At 32.7% G+C, this 21,728-nt stretch overlaps 1 protein-coding gene across 1 annotated transcript; it reads left to right on the top strand.

The window, feature by feature from the left end:
- Positions 1–2,139: 2,139 nt before the first annotated feature.
- On the top strand, positions 2,140–16,924 carry LOC141697779 (uncharacterized). The gene is made up of 27 exons (XM_074502322.1): positions 2,140–2,483; positions 2,571–2,757; positions 2,856–2,974; positions 5,527–5,649; positions 5,776–5,904; positions 6,035–6,684; positions 7,338–7,459; positions 8,021–8,112; positions 8,250–8,460; positions 8,626–8,677; positions 10,233–10,381; positions 10,478–10,548; positions 10,727–10,900; positions 11,054–11,119; positions 12,068–12,175; positions 12,495–12,584; positions 13,395–13,470; positions 13,564–13,660; positions 13,793–13,862; positions 14,019–14,198; positions 14,307–14,429; positions 14,516–14,599; positions 14,757–14,941; positions 15,046–15,184; positions 15,279–15,338; positions 16,109–16,213; positions 16,494–16,924. Exons 1-27 carry the CDS (start codon positions 2,394–2,396, stop codon positions 16,605–16,607), a joined length of 3,666 nt encoding a protein of 1,221 aa, XP_074358423.1. The 5' UTR covers positions 2,140–2,393; the 3' UTR covers positions 16,608–16,924.
- Positions 16,925–21,728: the final 4,804 nt, after the last annotated feature.

Here is a 21,728-nt window from a genome sequence, read left to right as displayed (position 1 = left end):
AAGAAAAAGAAAAAGGAAAAGGAAAAAGGAAAAAGAAAACAAAAAGAAAAAGGGAACAAAAAAAAAGAAAATGAAAAAAACAAAAGGAACAAACAAACGAACATGTACTTGTTTGTTTTGTTTTGTTCAAGTACAATTCTAGTACTTGTACCAGTGATAACAACAGAGCCTATAGCATATCCAGGTCGCCACGGAGAATGCACTGTGAGCAGTGGTCGCCATAGGATTGGTGATTAAATAAACTAAGGCAAATGAATTACCTTGGTCGCCATAGAGAAGCTAAAGATGGTCGCCATAGAGCACTCCTCAATCCTCAACCACAATTTATTGTACAGTCAATTATTTCTGTGGTTCATTTTTAGCCACACATTTAAATAATATATAAGTCTACACAGCAGCAGAAGCATTCATGAACTCTGGATTGGATTTTTCTGTTCATCTTTTCTCCCAAAAGAGAGGTGAAAAATAACAGCAAAGATTTTCAGAGAAGCTAAAACTTTTTGTATATCCGTTTAACTTCTCACCGGAATAACGTTATAATACCCGATTTAATTCTTGTATATTCATAGGGGCATTATAATCATTATCCGGTAATTAAATCCTTAGACAAACAAAATCTAGATCATTGTATAGGATTTGATTTGTAAATCTTTGTAGAAGCAAGAACATTGTTGTTCTTAAATTGTAGTCGGTTAATTTATTTACCGGAGTGTAGCAACACCCCTCGAGGATTTATATATGAATATATACTTCCCCGAATATCTTGTGTTCCTCGTTTTATATTCCCAAACACTATTCTCCTAAAGAACACAGAATCACTAACCGAGCACTCAATCTATATCCGCTAAAGATTCGAAAGAATTTTTTAATTTAGTGATTATCGTATTCAACCCCCCTTCCACGATAATTCAGGACCTAACAGAATTACAGGCATCGAGTTAATGACGTTAAACAAGCGCTGCATGGGAAGCAATCCATGACATTTTATTGTTCTTTTTAGATTGTATATTAGTTTATAATAATAGATTATGATGTTGTGGTTGATGGATGATACAAGTTGAAAATGATTTTGACAAGTGCAAGGTATAGTTGTTTCAACAATGAAAGTCACTTTGCCTCGGGGGCCTGAAGAGACTCTCGGTAGCAATGAGCATAACAACGGGGTGTGAGTTTTGAGCTCACAACCTTGAGCATATGCTCAACAGCCTTGAGCTGAACATGAGGCTCTGATTTTTAACCTTATGACCTTAAGGTTTTGCCTCATGATCCTGAATGACGAGGACAACGCGGAAAAGAACAAAAAAAATGTTTCAGTACATCGGGGGCATGATACGATGTTCAAGAGCTTTGAGCGGAACATGAAGGTCCAAATTTCTAGCTCACAACCCTGAGTTTGAAGCTCATGTCCTGACCCTTTTAAAAAAATAGAAGTTATTCCACCATTACGCATCGAGTATCTCATATCAAGATTAACGAGTACTTTATATTTCTTGACTTCAAACAATCACTACCATGAGTCAGGGGAGTTAATTTTCTTTCTCCTTACTCTTATAGTCTATTATGTATCTATTTAGCTTAATTATGCATTTTGTTATGTTATGGTTGGTGATTGCTGTTTTTTTGAGATAAGGAACATACTAAGTTGGGGGATGTGTTTATTATGTGTGTGTGAGTTATATAAATAAACCACGGATTTAAATAAATAACTAATTTTGATTATTTCCTCCCATGAAAATGTTTAACATATATAATTATTAATTGTTGTCAAATTTTACATTTTGTAAATATATAAAATCCAGAGAAAAAATTTCACCGATTTTGAACGACCTCCGCTACTTATAAATAACAATCCGGTATCAAATATGACATTGATCATATACATTGAATCATTTCAAATCTGAATGAAATATATACCCTTCTTTTTGTGTATCAAAGATATATATTATTGCTTGAAAAAAACAAGATATATATTATTGAAACAATAAAATCTCTTAAAAGAAAATCCTTTTCTTAATAAAAATGTATATAGCAAAAATATTTGTTTGTCTAATCAACTACCAAAACAATCTGATCCAAAAAAACAAAATTATAGTAGTAAAATAGTACACCACTTCATAACCGCCTTTCCCAAACCAGAATAGAAAAAATATATAGACACACGGGGGAGGAGAGTAATGTGTGTATGTATGTATATAAGCTATATAAGTAACAACAAGAACAAGTAATCAAGAAACCCAAGAACTTAAACTCATCATCCTCTCTCTCATCCATTCCCCTTTTATTCTCTCTCTCTCTCTCTATATCTATTTACAATATATACATACAAACATTTTTACATATAATAATTAAACCCTTTTGTAATTCAATTGAATTGATTCAATCTTGAATCAATCATGGTGGAAACAAGGCGAGGATCGTCGTCCTCCAAGCGTCCTTTATCGCAATCTTCGTCTCCGGCCGTTCCCAATTCTAAGCGATCAAAGGTGTGATTTTTATTCATTTTTTCGTGTTTTTTTTTGGTGTTTTTCGGGGTTTTGATTGAGAATTGCGTGTGTTTAATTGTGGATTAGGCTATGGATGAGGCGTCGTCGAATAATGAAGCTAAAACCCTAGATCCGGCGAAGAATTTGGGTGATCAGGAGGCGAAATCGGTTGAGAAAGGGAAGAAGAAGGCTGAGGTGGATACGAAACCGGAGAATTCTACTGAAGCTGTTGTTGTTGGAGACCCTCTCGGCTTTGGGTCTCGGATATCGATAGGTTCGGTTTCTTGTATTTTCTTGAATTTTCGTGAATCGTCTTGAATTTGATTTTTGTGAATTGGGATTGATTTGGATGCGTGAATTGTTTGGGAATAGGTCAATCTTTGTATAACGAGAAGGCTAGTGGGTCTGTTGTGTTGAACCGGGGCAAGAAACAGCAAGTTAAAGCAGATGTTGGAGTTGCATGGGGGAAGCTCATTTCACAATATTCCAGTGTATGTTTCTTCGTTGTCATACAAGAATGCCAAGTTTTTAGTGCAATTATGACTTATTGGTAATGTACTAGTTGGTTCTTGCATGTTGAATTTTAAAATTCTGATTTTACCTGTTGTTTGCACTATCTGTGTGATTTATTGTTTATGAAGTTGGGTGGTAGCTAGTTACATATCGGGGTTGTGTCTCAAATAAGTTGCTCGTATGTGTAGTACTACAGGCAGATGGGGATGGGTTGGTGGTAGTTAATATATTGTGTGCTTGCATCTTTCTTGTACCTAATCATGCTACATGACGATAGTATGAGTATTTGGATGTTTCAACCACAAAACAATTGCATACATTTAGTTAAAGAATCTTTGTAATAATTTTCTTTGCACTTGAATGTGATGTGGATCTTGGAACTTTAAGCTTTTTTAAAATCTGAAACATGCCCCATATAAAAATGATAGAAGATAGATGGCACAAGACTGGCATAGTTTATCCTACAAATTTAGTTGTATTAATGACCACATTTAATCGAACATCTCTATTTATCTACTATGGGGAAGATTGACTCGTTTTAACTTATTTGGGGGTGGGTGGGTGTGGGGGGGGGGGGGTTTACCTGTGTACATACTTTTACAATGAATTTTGGGGAACTTTAACAATTTTATTTTTTCAACAAATTAAAAGAATGATTTAGTTTTGTCATGGTGGTGTCCACTAGGTTCTCTAGGCACGTACTCTCTGCTTATATCACCATTAAGTATCGACCATAAAAAGTATATTGATTTATTTGATGATGATTATTTAGGATGAATTGTACCAATGAAAATTGTTAATAAACACTGCTAATGAACAGGGTTTAATAGACCTTTAAAAAAGAAAGTTCCAAATCTCCCAACAATAATAAAACTGAAACTTAAGTTTTTGCTGAAGCAAGTTGGTTAGATTAACTACTTATAATCCAATAGCCTAAGGTAATTCAAGAAGAATTACTACTTCTAGGATTCTTAAGAGCACAAGACAACAAGTCGTTTGGTTTGTAAACCATATTAAGTAGTAAGTTGAAGTCTTCTAATAATTAAAGATTTCATCTCCTTTATAAGAGTACCTAAAACTTGAACAAGTAAAATTTAATAAAGAGGAAAATAGTAAATCAAAGAAACAATTTTTTCTTATTTAGTTTTACTACAATAGCCTATGAGATTCCTGGAAATCTTTTTATCCATTGTAACTGAATAATAGAACACAATAACCTTTTTCTGAATGGTAAGAAAAAAATTACATATCAATACCTTATTATTCAGTAATAAGGCTAATTGTGTTTTTTTATTAAGTTTAATAAGATCAATAGTACTCCAAATTCGATAATCAATTTTTATTAAGTTAGTCGTGATATGTATGGTAAGACGCTCTTCAAGAACCCTATTGTCCCATATGTAGGGGAAGGTAGTCCTAGGAGCAGTGTAAAATCTGTGTACGTCTCACTATTTTCAAACATATGAGTAGGCTGTGTTTGTATCTTTTTCCTGGTTCAAATGTTACATTCTCGCTAAAAATATTTTTTTTAAATCAACTTAGTAATACACTAATATACACTATACAGTTGTAGACATACTGCTTTTGGAGCTTAAATATGAATTAGCGATAGCCTGATAGTTCCTATGGCTTACTGCATGTTCATGCATATAGGTTCGTGAATCAAAATGTTTATCCTCAGTTCTTAAAACAAATACCTGTAGTTGTTTAATGATATAAGAGCTTGTGTTATATATTATTTTAGTACTGCAAGTTAGGATTTAGATGGCTGAGTAGCTTGAGAGGTATGTTTTATATCCAAGGAAAAAGGTGACTTAGAAATGGGACAGTACTTGTAGAAGTTTTAGTGGTCTTCTGAAACATGGTGTTCAGTGTTTCTATGGCTATGTAGTCATGAAGTGGCACTCTTTTACACGGTCTAACATGCAATGTGAGTATTGGACATGTGGCTTATATTAAGTTGAATTATAGCCTACTGGCGTAGAATACATGTCTGTCCTTACCTTTTTTGCTACTTGATTCAGCAATATAATTAGGATGATCGCTTGACCAATGCCCCTAGATCAACAATAACATTAACTTCAGTTGCAATACTACAGCTTTGTCAAATAAACTGTTGAGGAAAAGAAAATGCCCCTCATGACTCATACTGCCTCAGGATCTTGGTTGAGTCTTCAGAGTAAGGGTTGTATCTGGCTGGAAAAAGGGTGGCATAAATATGAAATTAATATAATGTTAGACGAGTTAGAAAAGCAAGTTTGCATACCAGCTGTCAAGAAATAAATCTATATTTCTTGCTTCTGTGGTATTATATTATGGGTGGCTTTTGTTCTGCATCACAATGTCTAATCTTCGTTTCTTCCAAACTCTATGCTCCTAAGATTTATATACTTTCTTGCCAGCCATTAATGTCATTTTGGCTACACAAGTGTGTGTGTTTATTTTAAATACATCATTGTCAAGCAGGCGATGTATCTTTCATAAGCAGAATTTTGGAGCTCTAAAAATTGAAATATATTTTCTATTTCAGAATCCCCACATTGTTATGCATCAGCCTTTTTTTACTGTTGGTCAAGGTCGTCAATGCAACTTGGCGGTAGGAGATCCGACCATCAGTAAGACACTGTGTAATTTGAGGCATATAGATGCTAAGGTATTCTCCTTGTTCAGTTAATATGTAAAATGACAGTTACTGAATTTGGTAGATTATTGCTTCTATATATAACGGTGAGGCTTCCAATTTGCAAGTATCTGTTTCTAACAAAAGATACCATTCCAGACTTTTCTTACAATCACCGGTGCAAAAGGTTTTGTCCAATTAAATGGAAAGGTCTGCCCTAGGCATACTTCTATCCCTTTGAATGGAGGAGATGAGGTGATTTTCAGTGCATCCAGTCAACATGCTTACGTATCCTTTTTCTAAATAATTTTGCATTTATTCGGTGTTTAGTGCTTATCTTCTTTCTTACTGAATGTAGAGTAAATAATCTTCACTTTATTTGTTCTCCACGAAGAATCTTCCTTGACTTTATTTTTAGATATTTCAACAACTTTCTGATGCTAACCCTGTTTCTGATGGCACGCCTCCTTCAGTAAGGGTGTTAGAATCACATAGTGGTCCTGTAAAAGGGTTACATTTTGGGGAAAGGGTTAGAGATCCTTCTGCTGTAGCAGGAGCTTCAGTCTTAGCAACGTTAGCTAACCTCCGGAAGGAAATTTCTCTTCTTCCTCCCCCTTCTTCGCCTGAACTACCCACACTTATTCCTCCCTGTAAAGTATCAGATAACTGTAATGTGGATGCTGATATGGACTCGGTGGATCGCTGTGTGGGGGCTGATGGTTCCTCAGCTGAGAAAGCTTCTGTTCACTCTATGACTAATAAGAATAGTAATCACAACAGAACCGGTCTGGAAGCTTCTGTTGATGCAGACATAAAGCAGGTTCCCGGGACAACTCATCAAATAACACAGGGTTCACGGATGCTTGCAGGGTCAGCGACACCTGAGCTTGATTCGACCGGTAGCATCTCTAAAATACTTGACTTGCAACAGGAAGTACAAGAATCGAAGGATATCAGTCCAATATTGTTGTTAAGGAGGCTTCAACTGTACAAAGATGGCTTACGAAAAAGTATTCTCAAATCCGAGGACATTGATGTCTCATTTGAAAGCTTTCCATATTATTTAAGGTTAGATTTTTGGTTACTATTTCCCAAAACCAATTGATACAATTATACTGCTTACTGGATTTTTATTTGTACTTGAGATGTATTTCTTAATTTTTAGATCATGTTTTGCTATGTTTCTTTGTTTATTGAAAGTTACTTTGAGTTTTTGTTCATTTTTTGAAAAAATGAGTAGTACCATGTCTGCGATAATTTTCCTGGACAAGACTAGGTGTTCATGTCTTATTATATTTTCTTTGGTCTCTTTTAGATAGTTCTTTTCTGCATCTTTTACTTTTTCATTCCAAAGCTATAGCCTGGAAAAAGCTGAATTTCTCTTATTAACCATATTTTTATTAAGGAATTATTGTATTATATTATTATAGTGGTATTTGTAAGGCTTGATTGGGGTAGTTCAGTATAAAATTTGAGTTATGTTACTTTGTTTGAGGGTGTACACATGGGTCTCTGTGGCTAAATTATTTAGTGGTATGTCTAACTTTGCATTTCATTAATTGCCATTTAGGAGTTTGCATATGACTGCATTTTTGTGTTTATATTTATTGCAATTTTGGCTTCCATTTGTAAGCATCCATCTTTCTCTGTTCGTTACAATCCTATCTGATAGAGTGTTGTTATTAAGACTTTGTTAATTAATACCATACTTTTCTTGACAGTGAGAGTACAAAAAATGCCCTGGTTGCTTCAACCTTCATACATTTGAAGTGTAATAGATTTTCGAAGATAGCTACAAATCTGCCTACATTATGCCCAAGAATATTATTATCTGGTCCTGAAGGTATTTCACGAAAACGCTTGATTTAATATTCTAAATCTGATTGATAAATTTGATTGTATATAGTAGATTAGAAATGCAATGAGGATAAAAATTCATTTATCAGGCATTAATGGAGAGTTTAAAAGAGCAGTCAAGGTTTTAAGCCTTTCTGTCTGTAATTAACCGCCTGCTTGAGCAGGTTCGTATGATATCTGGCTCTAATAGAGAAACATTAATTAAAAAATAACATTACATGACGATAGCTTTATAAAAGAATAGAAGTGTCCTCTAACTCACAATTACTGTAATACAACCACTTCAACAAAAGGAGGAGAGAAGGGGGGGGGGGGGGTTGACAAGTAACATTGATTTTTGAATTTTTTTCTCCCAAACTGTGAAATTGACTGCAGAAATGCAAATTTTGTATCTTCATTTTGTTTTAACATTTATTGTCAATATTGGGAGGTACAATAAATATTCATTTTATCTGGTTAGTTTTGATTCTTTCCAGTGTGATCTACTGTTTCTTTTGGTAGGAATGATGAATATTTTTGGCTGAGTTTCTTTTTGCATTGTGAATAGGTTCGGAAATATACCAGGAGACTTTAGTTAAGGGACTGGCCAAACATTTCGGTGCTACGCTTATCTTAGCTGATTCTCTTCTACTTCCTGGTGTAAGCTATTAGATGTACTTAATTTAAAAGCATTTTTTTATTGATATCATAAGGCCATGCTATGAGCTCTATCAGCACAGGGGGTTTCTTTTAGTGAAGAAACTTCATTCTATTAATGATCCTTTAATTGTATTCAGGGTCCAGCAGCGAAGGAACTTGATCCTGTAAAAGATTGTTTAAGGCCTGAAAGAGCAAGTGTGTTTGCTAAACGAGCTGCGTTGAATCTTAAGAAACCAGCTTCTGGTTGGGGGGAGGCTGATATTACTGGTGGATATAGCCTTGGTTCTCAAGCTCGACCTAAGCAAGACACATCTACTGCCTCATCCAGAATGTACACTTTCAAGAAAGGCATGCAATCATTCTTCCCACTATATATCAGTAAACTAGAACTATTTTTACACAAATTCTTAAAATATGAGTAAAAAGTGCTTTTGATTTGGCATCCATATCACTGTTGTCTTTGAGACGCTGAAAGTCATTATTACACTGCTTAAAATATTGTCATTTTCACAGGTGATAGAGTAAAGTATGTGGGTTCTTTACAATCTGAATTTCAACCATTAAGGTACCTATTCTCCTTATACTGTGATGGTCTTTTGACAGCCAACTTTTCTTTCTGTATTTTTACAACAGTAGAGGTAAGGTTTTGCATGTCTTTTGAAAACAGCTAATTACTTCTCATAAAAAAAACAAGTGCAAATCTGATCCTGTAAAGTTCCTTTTGTTTGGTAGAGTCCTTTTTGTTTGGTAGAGGCCCTTAATTTAGGGTTTGGAGACCTTAAGGACTATTTTGTGAAGGATTAAGCTGGTTTGAATACTAAAAAAATAGGTATTCTGTACACAAATCGCGACTAAATTAATGAGTCGTAACTAAAGGAGCTTCATAAAACTTGAAATTTGATGTAATAAAAAAAGATGTCTAATTATTTTGCGGTCAGGGTTTAATTAGATTAACAGGGTAAAGACCAGTTAGGATGTTCCTCGGGTCTGTGCGGTAATTACTGGAGACTTTTGATGTTGGGTTCGAGGAAGCTATTTTGAAACATTAGTTACCTCAAAGTTTGGGCACATTTATTTATCCAGAAAAAAAAACAAGTTTGACAATCAATATATAGTGTTTTTTGGTTGCTATATCTATGTCAGATTGGTTTACGCACTTGCAACATCTTTAGAGGATGGAGATAATATATTGTTCTATAAATTACAATCTTATATGTTGCACCCTCGTTATTTTTGTTTTTGGTTGAGAAATAACAACCAACTCATGTTCAAGTATAAGCATTCTATTTTAAGCTGAACCTCTCTGTCCATCTGTTATGGATTTTCTGCACCCACCTTCATCTTGGGATTTTAAACTTTTGGTGACTACATTTACCTGAACTCTAAATTGAAGTAAGATACATTGATAGGTTAAGATAGATATCAACAGAACTAGAAGTAGATTTCGAAAGATAGTAAATAATTAAAAGAGATATGCCTTAATGCATCCTCTCTCTATATTTACAAGCAACTGTCTCCAGGCACCTTAGGTCAAAGCTTTAGCTGTTACTTAGACAACTTACTGTATTGAAACATCCTTTCGAATAGAATACTAAAAATACTAGCTTTCATGGATTTTGGCAACCCATTTTTCTATTTCTATTTACAGGCTATTTGTTTTAATTTAAATTAAACTCCGAAATGCAAAACCACTTTTTAGGTCTGGATCCTTTAATCTTAGCTCTAGGTCTGCAGGTTTCAATCGTTGCTTGGTTCCCAGTCCCTCTTTCTCCAGCAATGGATTTTGATACTAATTGTTTCCGACATTTATACTATTGCAGTTCCTAGGTCTGCATCAAAAGTCGGGCAATCGTAAATGCTTGTATAAAAAGATTCCATCTCAAATTTTCTTAGTTTTATCTTTACAAAAATGAGATATTCTCCCTGTACACCTCCTCCTTTGATTCTTCTGCTTATTCTATCATTTTCATCTGTTCTCTGGCCAACCTTAACCTTGTCCTACGGCAAATATGATCAGGAACCAACTTTGGAAAACAGTTTCCGGCTTTTTTATCCCCTCGTAAAGATTTATGTGATTATGGAATTAAACAGTTGAACATAATAATTTCCTTTTTTCTCAGGGGACCACAAAATGGGTTTAAAGGCAAGGTGGTTCTCGCATTTGAAGAAAATGGCTCTTCCAAGATTGGGGTTAGATTTGATAAATCAATTCTGGAAGGTAACGATCTTGGGGGCCTCTGCGAGAAAGATCATGGTTTTTTTTGTTCTGGTGAGCAATTCAGTCTCTTCTTGTATCTGTACCTAATCTGATCTAATATCTTTTTCAATCGCCTTTAGTGGTGTTAATTGGTATTTAACTGTGCAGCTGGCTTGCTTCGCCCAGAATCTTCCAGTAGTGGCGAGGCTGAAATACTTTTAATTAATGAACTCTTCCGGGTAACCATTCTTAACTGGTAGAAGAAATACGTGGTCTTTCTTGTTTATATAAAAATTATTTGCTTCTTTAAATGCGTTCCTCATTGTATGTACTTCAATTCATGAATGTGTGTGTGAGTATTTAAATTAATTGTAATTTTATCTTCCATAAAGAACCTGTGAATTTATCATTCTGCAGGTTGCTGTAGAAGAAAGTACAAGGTGTGCATTAATTTTGTTTGTGAAAGACATAGAGAAGTCTTTACTGGGAAATGCGGAGGCTTATGGAGCTTTTAAGAGTAAGATTGAAAGTCTGCCGAAGAATGTAGTTGTCATTGCTTCGCAGATACAAATGGACAATCAGAAGGAGAAAGTAAGTTACTTCACTTTGCTATCCCTATTTAGAAAACTTCACTGGGGTTGTGGGTGGAATTCTGGGATGGATGACAGTATTTAGAGATGTTTGGTTTGGTATTATCTTTGTAGTTTCTTGAATAATCTTTACTAACGTTTAATCATATTTCAGTACAATCCCGGTAGTCTTCTGTTTACCAAGTTTGGAAGTAGCACATCTCTACTCGACGCTTTCCGGGTATGCAATCTAGGAGCTTGTCATTTTGTTTTTCACTACTTGTCATTGGTTTTAGTTCTCTGTCATTTTGTGTGTGACTTTCCACCGTAAAAAAGTTTGCTACTTGATGATGATTGTTATTTCATTTATTTGGCATATAGCTTTCTTGATATTTTGTTGATGTACAGTTATAATCACATCATTTACTTTTGTTTCACATTATGAAATATATAATAATTGGTCATAATTCAATTATTCAGATGATCTGCATAAAATTAAGCAGGTGAAATAGAAGGATAAAAGAGAGAGTGAAGAAAATGAAGAGAGGTAGTTTTTTTATGATGAAGTTTGTGAAGAATATGAGCATTAATGATCATTTATCCGTAGATTGGTGAAATTGGCCTTGGTGTAAATTTGTAGGAGAAGAATGGATAACCGAATGTAGTACAGAGTCCATTACATTCTCCCTATATCATTCATTCCAATCAAGTAGAACATTACTGCTGTAAAGTTTTCCGAATGTTTAGTGCTTGATCTACTCATCAAAGCACCACATGATCACACCGCAGATGAGAAGCACCTGAATGTTGAGATACCGCCCATATGTTATGGTTACAAAAAAAAAAGAGAAGAAAAATGATGTTGTTCGACACCCATGCTGACTTCAATTCTGAAAGTGTTGTAATCTATGGAGTCAAGTGTGCTAGGTCTTTGATTACCAGATGCTTTTAGGTCGTGCTTTTGGCGTATAATATTATTGTGGCAGTGATAAATTTGATCAATTAAGAAGCTAGCAAACTTCAGTCAAACTATATATGTGTATACATGTGTATTGTTTATGGTTATAAATCCTTTGTGAAAGATATGTGTTTTTTCCATTTAAAAGTAATTTGTTCTAATTAATTATACTACTTTACATCTGTGTGAGCTTGATGTTCCTCAAACTGATGTAAGAAGTTTATCCTTCAGGGAAGTCTTGGTCTTGGTCGAATGAACGAGAGGAGCAAAGAAACCCCCAAAACAGTGAAGCAAATCACTCGTCTTTTTCCAAATAAAGTATCAATTCAGATGCCTCAGGTGATATTTAATGTTTCATTATATTGCATAATTCTGTTCTTGTTACAATATATGCATTTTGATTATCTAGAAGAGATAAATCAGAGAGCAAGAAAAGAAGGGGAAGTTGCAGAAATTCATATATCGTTATATATGTCCTAACTGCCCACTTCAACTATTACTTATTTAAATCGAGGCACTGTCTCTTATATAGGAATCTAATACTTGGTGGCTACTCTTGATGTCATGGTGCTGACATAAGCGCTTTATGTCATACTTGTGCTCTATCTTATCAGTTTTCAATAAAGTTGTTGTAGTTAATATTTGTGAATTGTGCCAGGATGAATCACTTCTCTCTGAGTTGAAAGAAAAGTTGGATCGAGACGTAGAGACTTTAAGATCACAGGCAAATCTAGTCACCATGCGCTCGGTGAGTAATCCATGGTTTATGTAAAGCATACTTTTTTTCCAGTTATCTTCTGTTTTGGTTGTCGCTGTAACCTTTATTGCTGTTGATCATGTTCTTACATTAAGTTGCAGTTCTTTTTAAGTGCCTCAAAAACTTGTTTCTGTATAATTGCCACAAACAATTAATTACAAATTGTTTTGAATTCATGGAGGCTATATAAAATTTCACTTGAGATTGATGTACATATTATAACACTGTTTGATTATATTTCTGTTGTATGTTGTTGTGTAGTCTTCATGTTATTTGTTGGCCATATTCGTAAAAAATGTTACATTGATATGTTTGAGTTTAATGTTGAGGTTGGTTCTCAGTTAATTTTTCACTTACATTTTGTTACAACTATTATTTAATAAATGCCTTGCATGTTGAATATAAGAAAATAGGATAGGAGGCCTATATTGGATTTTAGAAAACTTAACTGTTATATGAGTTAATCAGTTGGAAAGAATATTAGTAGTGGGCGACATGTACCCTAAACAATTTTTAAAAAAATATTCAAGTGTTAAAGCCACCAAACATCCTCCATACTTGGTATATAAGATATATCTAGATATATATGAACACATTACTTTTTTATAATGCTGGATGGCCCAACATATAATCCAGGGGAAAAGCTGAAATGGTGATTGGGGTGGTATTTGGACTCAGTAGTGACATTTAAGATTGTCTATATGCTTGTTTTTGTTTGTAATCGAACAATGTTGGTTTAGTTTACATTTGACATTGATTTGATACTTCCTGGTCCATGTGTGCTAATTTCTTAATTTTCAGGTTTTAAACAGAACTGCGATCAATTGCCCCGAGCTTGGAGCATTATCTGTGAAGGATGAAACCTTGAATTCTGAGAGTCAGTTCACTTGTTTATCATTTTTGAACAATAACTCTTGTTTTTATGTTTAATTTTTCATTTAATAGCATTTCCATTGTCAACGTGGAATAGGTGCGGAGAAAGTAATTGGTTGGGCTTTGAGTCATCACTTACAGCATTCATCCGAAGCTTCGATTGAAGATGCCAGAGTTTTGTTATCCATTGACAGGTAAAAACACCACTAGTGCATATTAAAGATAAAAATTGGAAGGAGATGGTAACAAAAATAAGAACTGTTATACCCTTCATGTTACTCTTTCCATTTGCTAGGTATAAATTGTGTTCTTGTATAATTTTGCAGCATTAGGTATGGGCTAAATATTTTACAAGGTCTTCAGAACGAACCCAAGAATCTGAAAAATTCACTCCAGGTATAGTAATATTTGTCTAGTTTGAACTATTAGAGATTTGCCTAAATTATTATTTAGGTTGATTTTTTGTGGCTTGATCTATAGTTTGTTGTATCTATAAAGTCCTGACCTCACATTCAGTTAAGTATGAATTATTCCGATGCATGTGTATTTTAGGATGTGGTTACGGAGAATGAATTTGAGAAGAGACTACTCGGGGAAGTTATTCCGCCTAGTGATATCGGTGTTACTTTTGATGATATTGGAGCTTTAGAAAATGTAAAAGATACCTTGAAAGAATTGGTGATGTTACCTCTTCAAAGACCAGAACTTTTCTGTAAAGGACAGCTAACTAAGGTATTATATGCATCATCATTAAATCTTGGTGCATATTGGTTTTTTAAGTAAGTCTTACTTTAAAATATTTTTGCAAGATTTGGGTACTAATGTGTTGATCCTTTGTAGCCTTGCAAGGGAATACTGCTTTTTGGACCTCCTGGCACTGGAAAAACTATGCTTGCAAAAGCTGTTGCAACTGAGGCTGGTGCAAATTTTATAAATATATCCATGTCTAGCATCACCTCAAAAGTAACTACTCTGAATTTGATATTTTCATACTCTCATCACAGGATCTTTTGTTTTGGAGCTAAATACGTTTTTCCTGTTTCTTGCAGTGGTTTGGCGAGGGAGAAAAGTATGTTAAGGCTGTCTTTAGTCTCGCTAGTAAAATCTCACCTAGTGTAGTTTTTGTTGATGAGGTGGGTATATCATACTGTGCATGAATACCAAAAATCCGATGTCCAGCTTTGAGTGAACCATTTGCGCTCTTCATATTTGACTGTCTATTTGTCTTTAGTACTATATAGATAAACATATGGTTTGGGGAATATAACATACTGAATTCATCTTTTATAGGTTGACAGTATGTTAGGAAGGCGTGAAAATCCTGGAGAACATGAAGCAATGCGTAAAATGAAGAATGAATTTATGATGAACTGGGATGGTTTGCGCACAAAGGATAAGGAACGGGTTCTAGTACTTGCTGCAACCAATAGACCTTTTGACCTTGATGAGGCTGTTGTGCGGAGGCTACCCCGTAGGTAAAGTTAGACATCTTTTAGTTTTTAAAATTTCATTAGTTTGTTGAACCTCACTACCCATCCAGTAGTGTTGTGTTACTGATGATTTGATGTTTTCTGTGAAGATTAATGGTAAACCTCCCAGATGCCACAAATAGAGAGAAAATTTTACGTGTTATATTGGCAAAAGAAGAATTGGGGCATAGTGTTCATCTTGAAGAAATAGCTAGGATGACTGATGGATATTCAGGAAGTGATTTAAAGGTATTTTTTCGGTGCAATCTAAAATATTTTCTTTGAAGTATTTGTTATTCCTATTGTGATTAGTATTCTTCTTATCTTTTCTTCTTTTCATCAGAATCTTTGTGTGACGGCTGCTCACCGTCCCATAAGAGAAATTTTGGAGAAAGAAAAGAAGGTTTGTAACTCGTGAGAATATTTATGTCATATTATAGTATTTATGTCATGTTGTAGCACCAGTGTTGTTGCTTCTTTGGTGCTATCATGAACCACAACAATTGGCAATAACATATTTTTCGATATGATATATTTGCTGTTGTGTTGTTTACATTCAAATGAGATCTCTGTATGTTTCCCTGCCTTGGAATTTAACATTCTTTAGTTTTCTTGAGAAAACAAGGTAATTTACTCTGTAATGTTCTTTTTAAATTTTAAGATAACAGGGACTTCATTCATTCGATTGTGATTTTAATTATTTTTATGTACCATCTAAAGGTACTGTTATTACTGCTACTGTGTCTAGACATGTTTTGCTAGGCTAATGTTCTTATAGACATTGTTCATTGTTCATGTTACCTGTTTGTGAAATGATATGATCTGTATAATATGATGCTTTGAGATTTAGCTTCCTGTTTTGTTACTACTAACACTATAATACATTTAATAAAATCTGTTATTGTCAGGACACAATTTAAGTTAAGTTGACGTTTTCACATTATACATAAAAACAGAATATCATTTTTCTTCTTTCCAGGATAAACTAAGTTTATGCTGACATCTGTTTAATTTTTGTGCTACTTCTGTTCTGATAAATAATAAATTATTTTATCTTTTTTCTTTTACTGCTGCTTTTATTACATGTACATATGTCAATTATAGTGTATGTTTCCTGTTACATGCTTGTAATGTAATGTAAATCTTAATGATCTGACATACATCTGATTTCAGGAGAAGGCTTTGGCTTTGGCGAAAAATGAACCTGTGCCTGCATTATGTAGCAGTGCTGATATTCGTCCTTTGAGTATGGATGATTTTAAATATGCTCAGGAACAGGTACCAAAAGTAGTTTATTATGTCTCGTCATAGTTGACTCTAAATTTTGCGTAGCTTGTAGATACATATACATATATTGCATTTGACATATACTTGGAGGACAATCCTGCTATATTGTTGGCCCGACTCTTTAACATTGTTCTTTAGCTACTGCTTTTTCATTTGGACATGCTTGGTTTTGTTTGCAAAGTGGGGTGCGGGAACTGAAAGAAATAAACATAAGCATGTTGTGAAATTTTGCTTTGGCTTTCCTGAACCATTTTGTTTAAATTGCATTCAGGTATGTGCAAGTGTGTCATCTGAGACTACAAATATGAATGAGCTTCTCCAGTGGAATGACTTGTATGGTGAAGGTGGATCAAGAAAGAAGACCTCTCTTAGCTACTTTATGTAGAGGAGGTAGCCAAATGTATAGTATTGAACTTTTTTCTTCTTCAGCTTCGAGTTTCAAATGTTGGTGGTCGAAAATACAGGGAATACGAAGCAGGCTCCCACCATCCAGAACTCTTCCCTGTTAGGCATGTGTATTATATCTCTAGGAGTAATCCTTACCCCATAGAAGACTTAAGCTGTAGTAGAGTTTTTTCCCCGCCCATCAAAAATTGAAGTTGCAGCTCAACAATGTGCGCCCTTCTGTGTTGGTTTTTGCTTAGGTCCTGTTCTCTATGTACATACAATTTATGCAGTACTAATAAATTATGTATTAGTATATGGGATTTGGATATTTACTGTGGTGAAGTAGCCTAGTAATTAAATTGAAGAAGTGTGTTCAGTGCCTTATAAGTTGGCACAGAAAGGATGAAGTTTGCAAGACCATGTTTAACTAGGCAAAACTTGCAGGGTAGGAATGGTCATATTATACCTTAGGCGGCCAAACTTTTGCCCAGCCCTTGGTCCGGACTTGAGGTATTCTTGTTTTAGGCGGGCGGAAGGCAAGGTGGGAAAAATGTGAACAAAGTAAAAGAATAGAGGAACATCCGAAGAGGATGGCTAGACTTGATAGTTAGAAGGGAGGTCGGAGGATAGTTAGACTACTTTGGAGGTAAAAGTTCCCCAAAGAAATTGATGAGTGCGAAATTTGTTGTGAACCCTGATTGTTTTTATTTGTTCTCCAAAATGTTGCAGCGAGCAAGATAAGGAACGGGTGAAGCCAGAAAGCGGAATTACAGAATTAGGTCCTGTATAATATAGCGTCTAACTTTTTTTTTAGTCCAAGAGTTCGAAATTGAACCAAGTGTAATATTTGGAAACTTTTATTTTGTCCGTAGATTACATTAGCGATTTTTTGAAACACACTTGCTTAATACAATTGCAATTTATACTTCGAAGAATAAACATATGTGCGAGTGCCTGAAAAATATAATTACATTAACTAATTTGTAAAAAAATACAAGCATTTGATGACATTTTCTTTTCTTTTCTTTTTTGCTATCCAACCCGATTTTGCACAAACCCCACCCTAATCTATGTAAAAGCAAATTATAGGATAATTTGTTTGGTTGATTCAATTTCCCAAAATCAATGTACTAATTACTAAATAAATTATAAAAACAAATAAAAAGAATTACAATACGATATGGGGGTATCATGCGAAAGAACAAACACCTCGCCTACCTTTGTCATCAATCCAGGTACTTATTGGTTGTCAACTCTACAATCATCCCCCGAATTTAGGGTCAGTAAACATCAAGTGAATAAAATATACAATATAATAAAATAATATATTAATATAAAATAGTATTTATGTTATGTATAATTATATAATACTAGCATAATAACTCGTTCGAGCCACGGGTCATTTTCTAATAATGTTCCGTAGTGCGAAGAGTATAATTTTTGAATTTCAGTTTGTGCAGGTTTTGTTAGGAAATAAAATGTATTGTCCTTCATTATTTATTTGAAGTATACGAAAAATATTACTCGAAATAGTTTATACTTAATGATTGTTTAGAGAGTTGGGTGATGAAATATTGTGCATTATTTACAGTTTTTTCTTTTTAGGATTTGATGATTCTTCTCTCGATAGATATTTTGGGTAAATGTGATCTTTGAGTTAAATATATGTCGATACTAATAGTAATTTATGTAGGTCTAATATTTATGGGTGTAAGGTAATTGAAACTTGTTATATTTAAAATCGATAATGTCCCTGTTCAACTTCAGTGATCTCGTATTAAAATGTCGGTACAAGGTTGATATATCCATGACAGCGACGTGTTGTTAATAATATAGGTAAGTCAAATGAGATATATGTATTTTAGAATATGTTATACTGTTGTCCGTATTGATATAATCAGCCATTTGTTGTTTTCTAGTATACGGATTAATATAGCGTTATTTTAATCGTAGTCGACTTTTATTCGTGAATGATTTCAACCTTTTTCCGTATACTAATTTAACAATGGTATTTATTTATTTTTAACCCCTGGCCTTTTATCTGACGTGATGGGTTATAGACTATGTTGAAATCAACTGGGTTCCTAATTTCTATCGGCAAACACACATCTTGGAAGTTTGGGCAATCAACAAATTTTATGACGACTCATGTCGAATTTTATATATGTCGAAGTCCATAAAATAACTCATTTTTGTTCAAGTTAATAAATTTGATACATATTAGTTATTGAATTAATCTGATAAAAAATATCAAACACATTCAATTTATTGATATAAAACATTTCATTTTATTGATCAAATGTCTTCGCCAGACTTGTAATTCAAATTGACCAAACTTATGTAGTAAATCGGTTCACATAGCCAAACGACGTATATATTTCAAAAAAATAAGCCAAATTTTGAATTTAAAATAAGCTGAAGTATTTCAAGCATTTTTTTAAAAAAAACATTGGGTCACATATGTGTGTGTGTATATATAAATATAAGATTCTATTTTCTGTATATTTTGAAAAGATACAGGAATTCATAGATTTTAATTTATATAAAAAGTTTAAAACATATTTTTAAACATATAAATTATTAATAAGTAAGATAATGATTTGTTAATGTATTATATTTCAACTTATATATAAATTCAATTTATTAAAATTAACTCCACAAATAATCAAGTATCTATGTTTAAAATTAAATAAAATGTCTCAATATCAAATGACATTCACATATTATATGTATGGGGGAAAATACAAGTGAAAATGGTATAGTGGTTTAAAGATATATTTGTGAATGAGAATACTAATTTCGATTCTCATTGATAATATTTTTTTAAAAGATGATAAACACATAAGCAAATCAGTCATTTCACGATAATAAAATGTATCACTAATATTATAAACATGTTGGGTTATTATATATAGAAGATATATATGTTTAAGTAAAGATTTCTAACATGGGAATTACTTTAAAATAAAGTTGACATCACAAACTAATAATTGATAACTAGAAAACAAACCCAGATATACATCTTAAAAATCGTATATTTTTAATATTATTATGCTAAAGATAATGTAATCAAATTTACGTTATCAACATTATAAATTAATTATCCAACTAGTAATACAATAAAATATTATATCAATATTGAGTAATATTTATATTATATAAAATTATTAAATATTTATTTGAAAATAAATTTATTTGAAAAATAAAAAAATGATCAAAATATCTTATTTTGGGGTCTAACTGTCCAAAATACCTAAAAAATCTGAACAATGTCCAAAATTATACATACATGTATTCGATTTTATAAATATTTACATGAATGCATGTTCTATTTTAGGTCTTTTAAGGAATGCGTATTCCCTGCACAAAAAAAATTATTATACATTTCATTAATACGTGTTCTTTCTAAATTTTTGAAAAATTAAGTACAAAATTTTCAAGATGCATATTCTGTGAATATTTTTGCTGGAACATTCCGGTTTTAGATATTTTGAGTAATTGAACCTTAAAATTTTGGGGGAACAATCTTTAAAAAAATCGTGTATCGCACGGGTTACGAGGATAGAGATCCCTAATAGCTAATTTATTTAAAAATAAAATTGACATCACAAAAAATAATGAGAAATAGAAAACATACCAAGATTAAATATTAGAAAATACTATCTTCATGGGATTACAAATTAAATAAGAAATTTCAATTTATAAAATACTAGCCTACGGCCCGTGCGATACACGAGTCTTGATTAATATTTATATATTTTTATTTCTATTTTAAATAATTTTATTAAAATTCTATATAAATAATTAAATATTAAATAATGATTAAATAATTAAAACTTCATTGCGAATAATTTCAAGTTAAGTTCAAATAGTATAAATAGTATATGATTGATGTGATCTTATTCATAAATAATAATAAAAATATTTGTTGTTGATGAGATTAGAACCTGAAAACTTATATGTATAAAAATAAATAATAATTTAGCAAAAAAAAAAATAATAATATAAATGTTTGTTGTTAACGGGATTCAAAACTGAGAACTTATATGTAACTTTATAAATAATAATATAAATGTTTGTTGTTGACGGAATTCGAACCTGAAAACTTGTGGAATGTTTTTTTATAGTATTTGGATCAAACGCATCTGATTATTTGATGAAGAAGATTTGACGATCGTGACGGAAAGAGATAACCAAAATGAGTGGTTAACCAAAATACAAATTATAGCTCATCTCGGTTATTATAGTATAATATAAATTACATCGAAAATGTTTAAATTAATTTAAATTTTAAGATATCACAATTTTTTAACAAATTTACAAGGAAATTAGAAAGAGCTCTATAACACAATGGTAAAAAACCTAACAAAACTATTTAAAAAATAAAATTAACATCAAAAAATAATTTAGGACAAGTATAAAACAAAGCAAGATTAAATAATAAATAATGTTATCCTCAGTGATTACAAATTAAATACGAATTCTCGATTCAAAAAACACTAATGATAGGAAAAATGTTTCTAAATACAAATTCTACAATTTTCCAATTATAATATTAAAAAATATTTATATGAATAATTTCAAAACATATTTATTATATCATATGATTTAATTTTTATAATAAAAAGTGTATATTGTATTAGTAATAAGATTACGATTGTTAAAATAAATTTGTGCATCGCACGAGTTATAGACTAGTTGTTATGTCACACACACACATTGTAGAAGGGGGTTGAATACAGTGTTTACTACAATCAAATCGAATAAAAGAACTCAAGTAACAGAACACAGATTTTATTCAACACAATAAACTCTATTACAAAGAACTATTCTCTCTCAGTGATGAACAAATTATCACGAGAGTTGCTAGACTTACAAAGAATAATAACTTTGATTAAGATAACACATATAGTGTAAACCCTATGCCTGTGTTTATATACTACACAGTTACAAGATAATATTCTAATTGATATGTAATATAATTCTGCTTCCTAAAATATATCAACTAGTTATCTTTTCTTCCAAGTATTCTATTCTTCATAGAATTCCTTCTTCAAGCATATTTCTTCTTGTATTTGTCTTGATCTTCTTTCCTTTCAATCAGCCGCCTGCCTTATCT

The sequence above is a fragment of the Apium graveolens genome, chromosome 11 (assembly GCF_009905375.1).
Source record: "Apium graveolens cultivar Ventura chromosome 11, ASM990537v1, whole genome shotgun sequence".
NCBI lineage: Eukaryota > Viridiplantae > Streptophyta > Magnoliopsida > Apiales > Apiaceae > Apium > Apium graveolens.
Note: the sequence above shows the minus strand (reverse complement) of the source record. Positions and strands in the feature narration are given on the sequence as shown.

Excerpts from the sequence above, each read along its gene's own strand:
- LOC141697779 (XM_074502322.1), top strand. The coding sequence starts at position 2,394 with ATGGTGGAAACAAGGCGAGGATCGTCGTCCTCCAAGCGTCCTTTATCG. Across the intron at positions 2,758-2,855 it reads TGGGTCTCGGATATCGATAG|GTCAATCTTTGTATAACGAG; the intron begins GTTCGGTTTCTT and ends GTTTGGGAATAG. Across the intron at positions 14,430-14,515 it reads TGTCTAGCATCACCTCAAAA|TGGTTTGGCGAGGGAGAAAA; the intron begins GTAACTACTCTG and ends TGTTTCTTGCAG.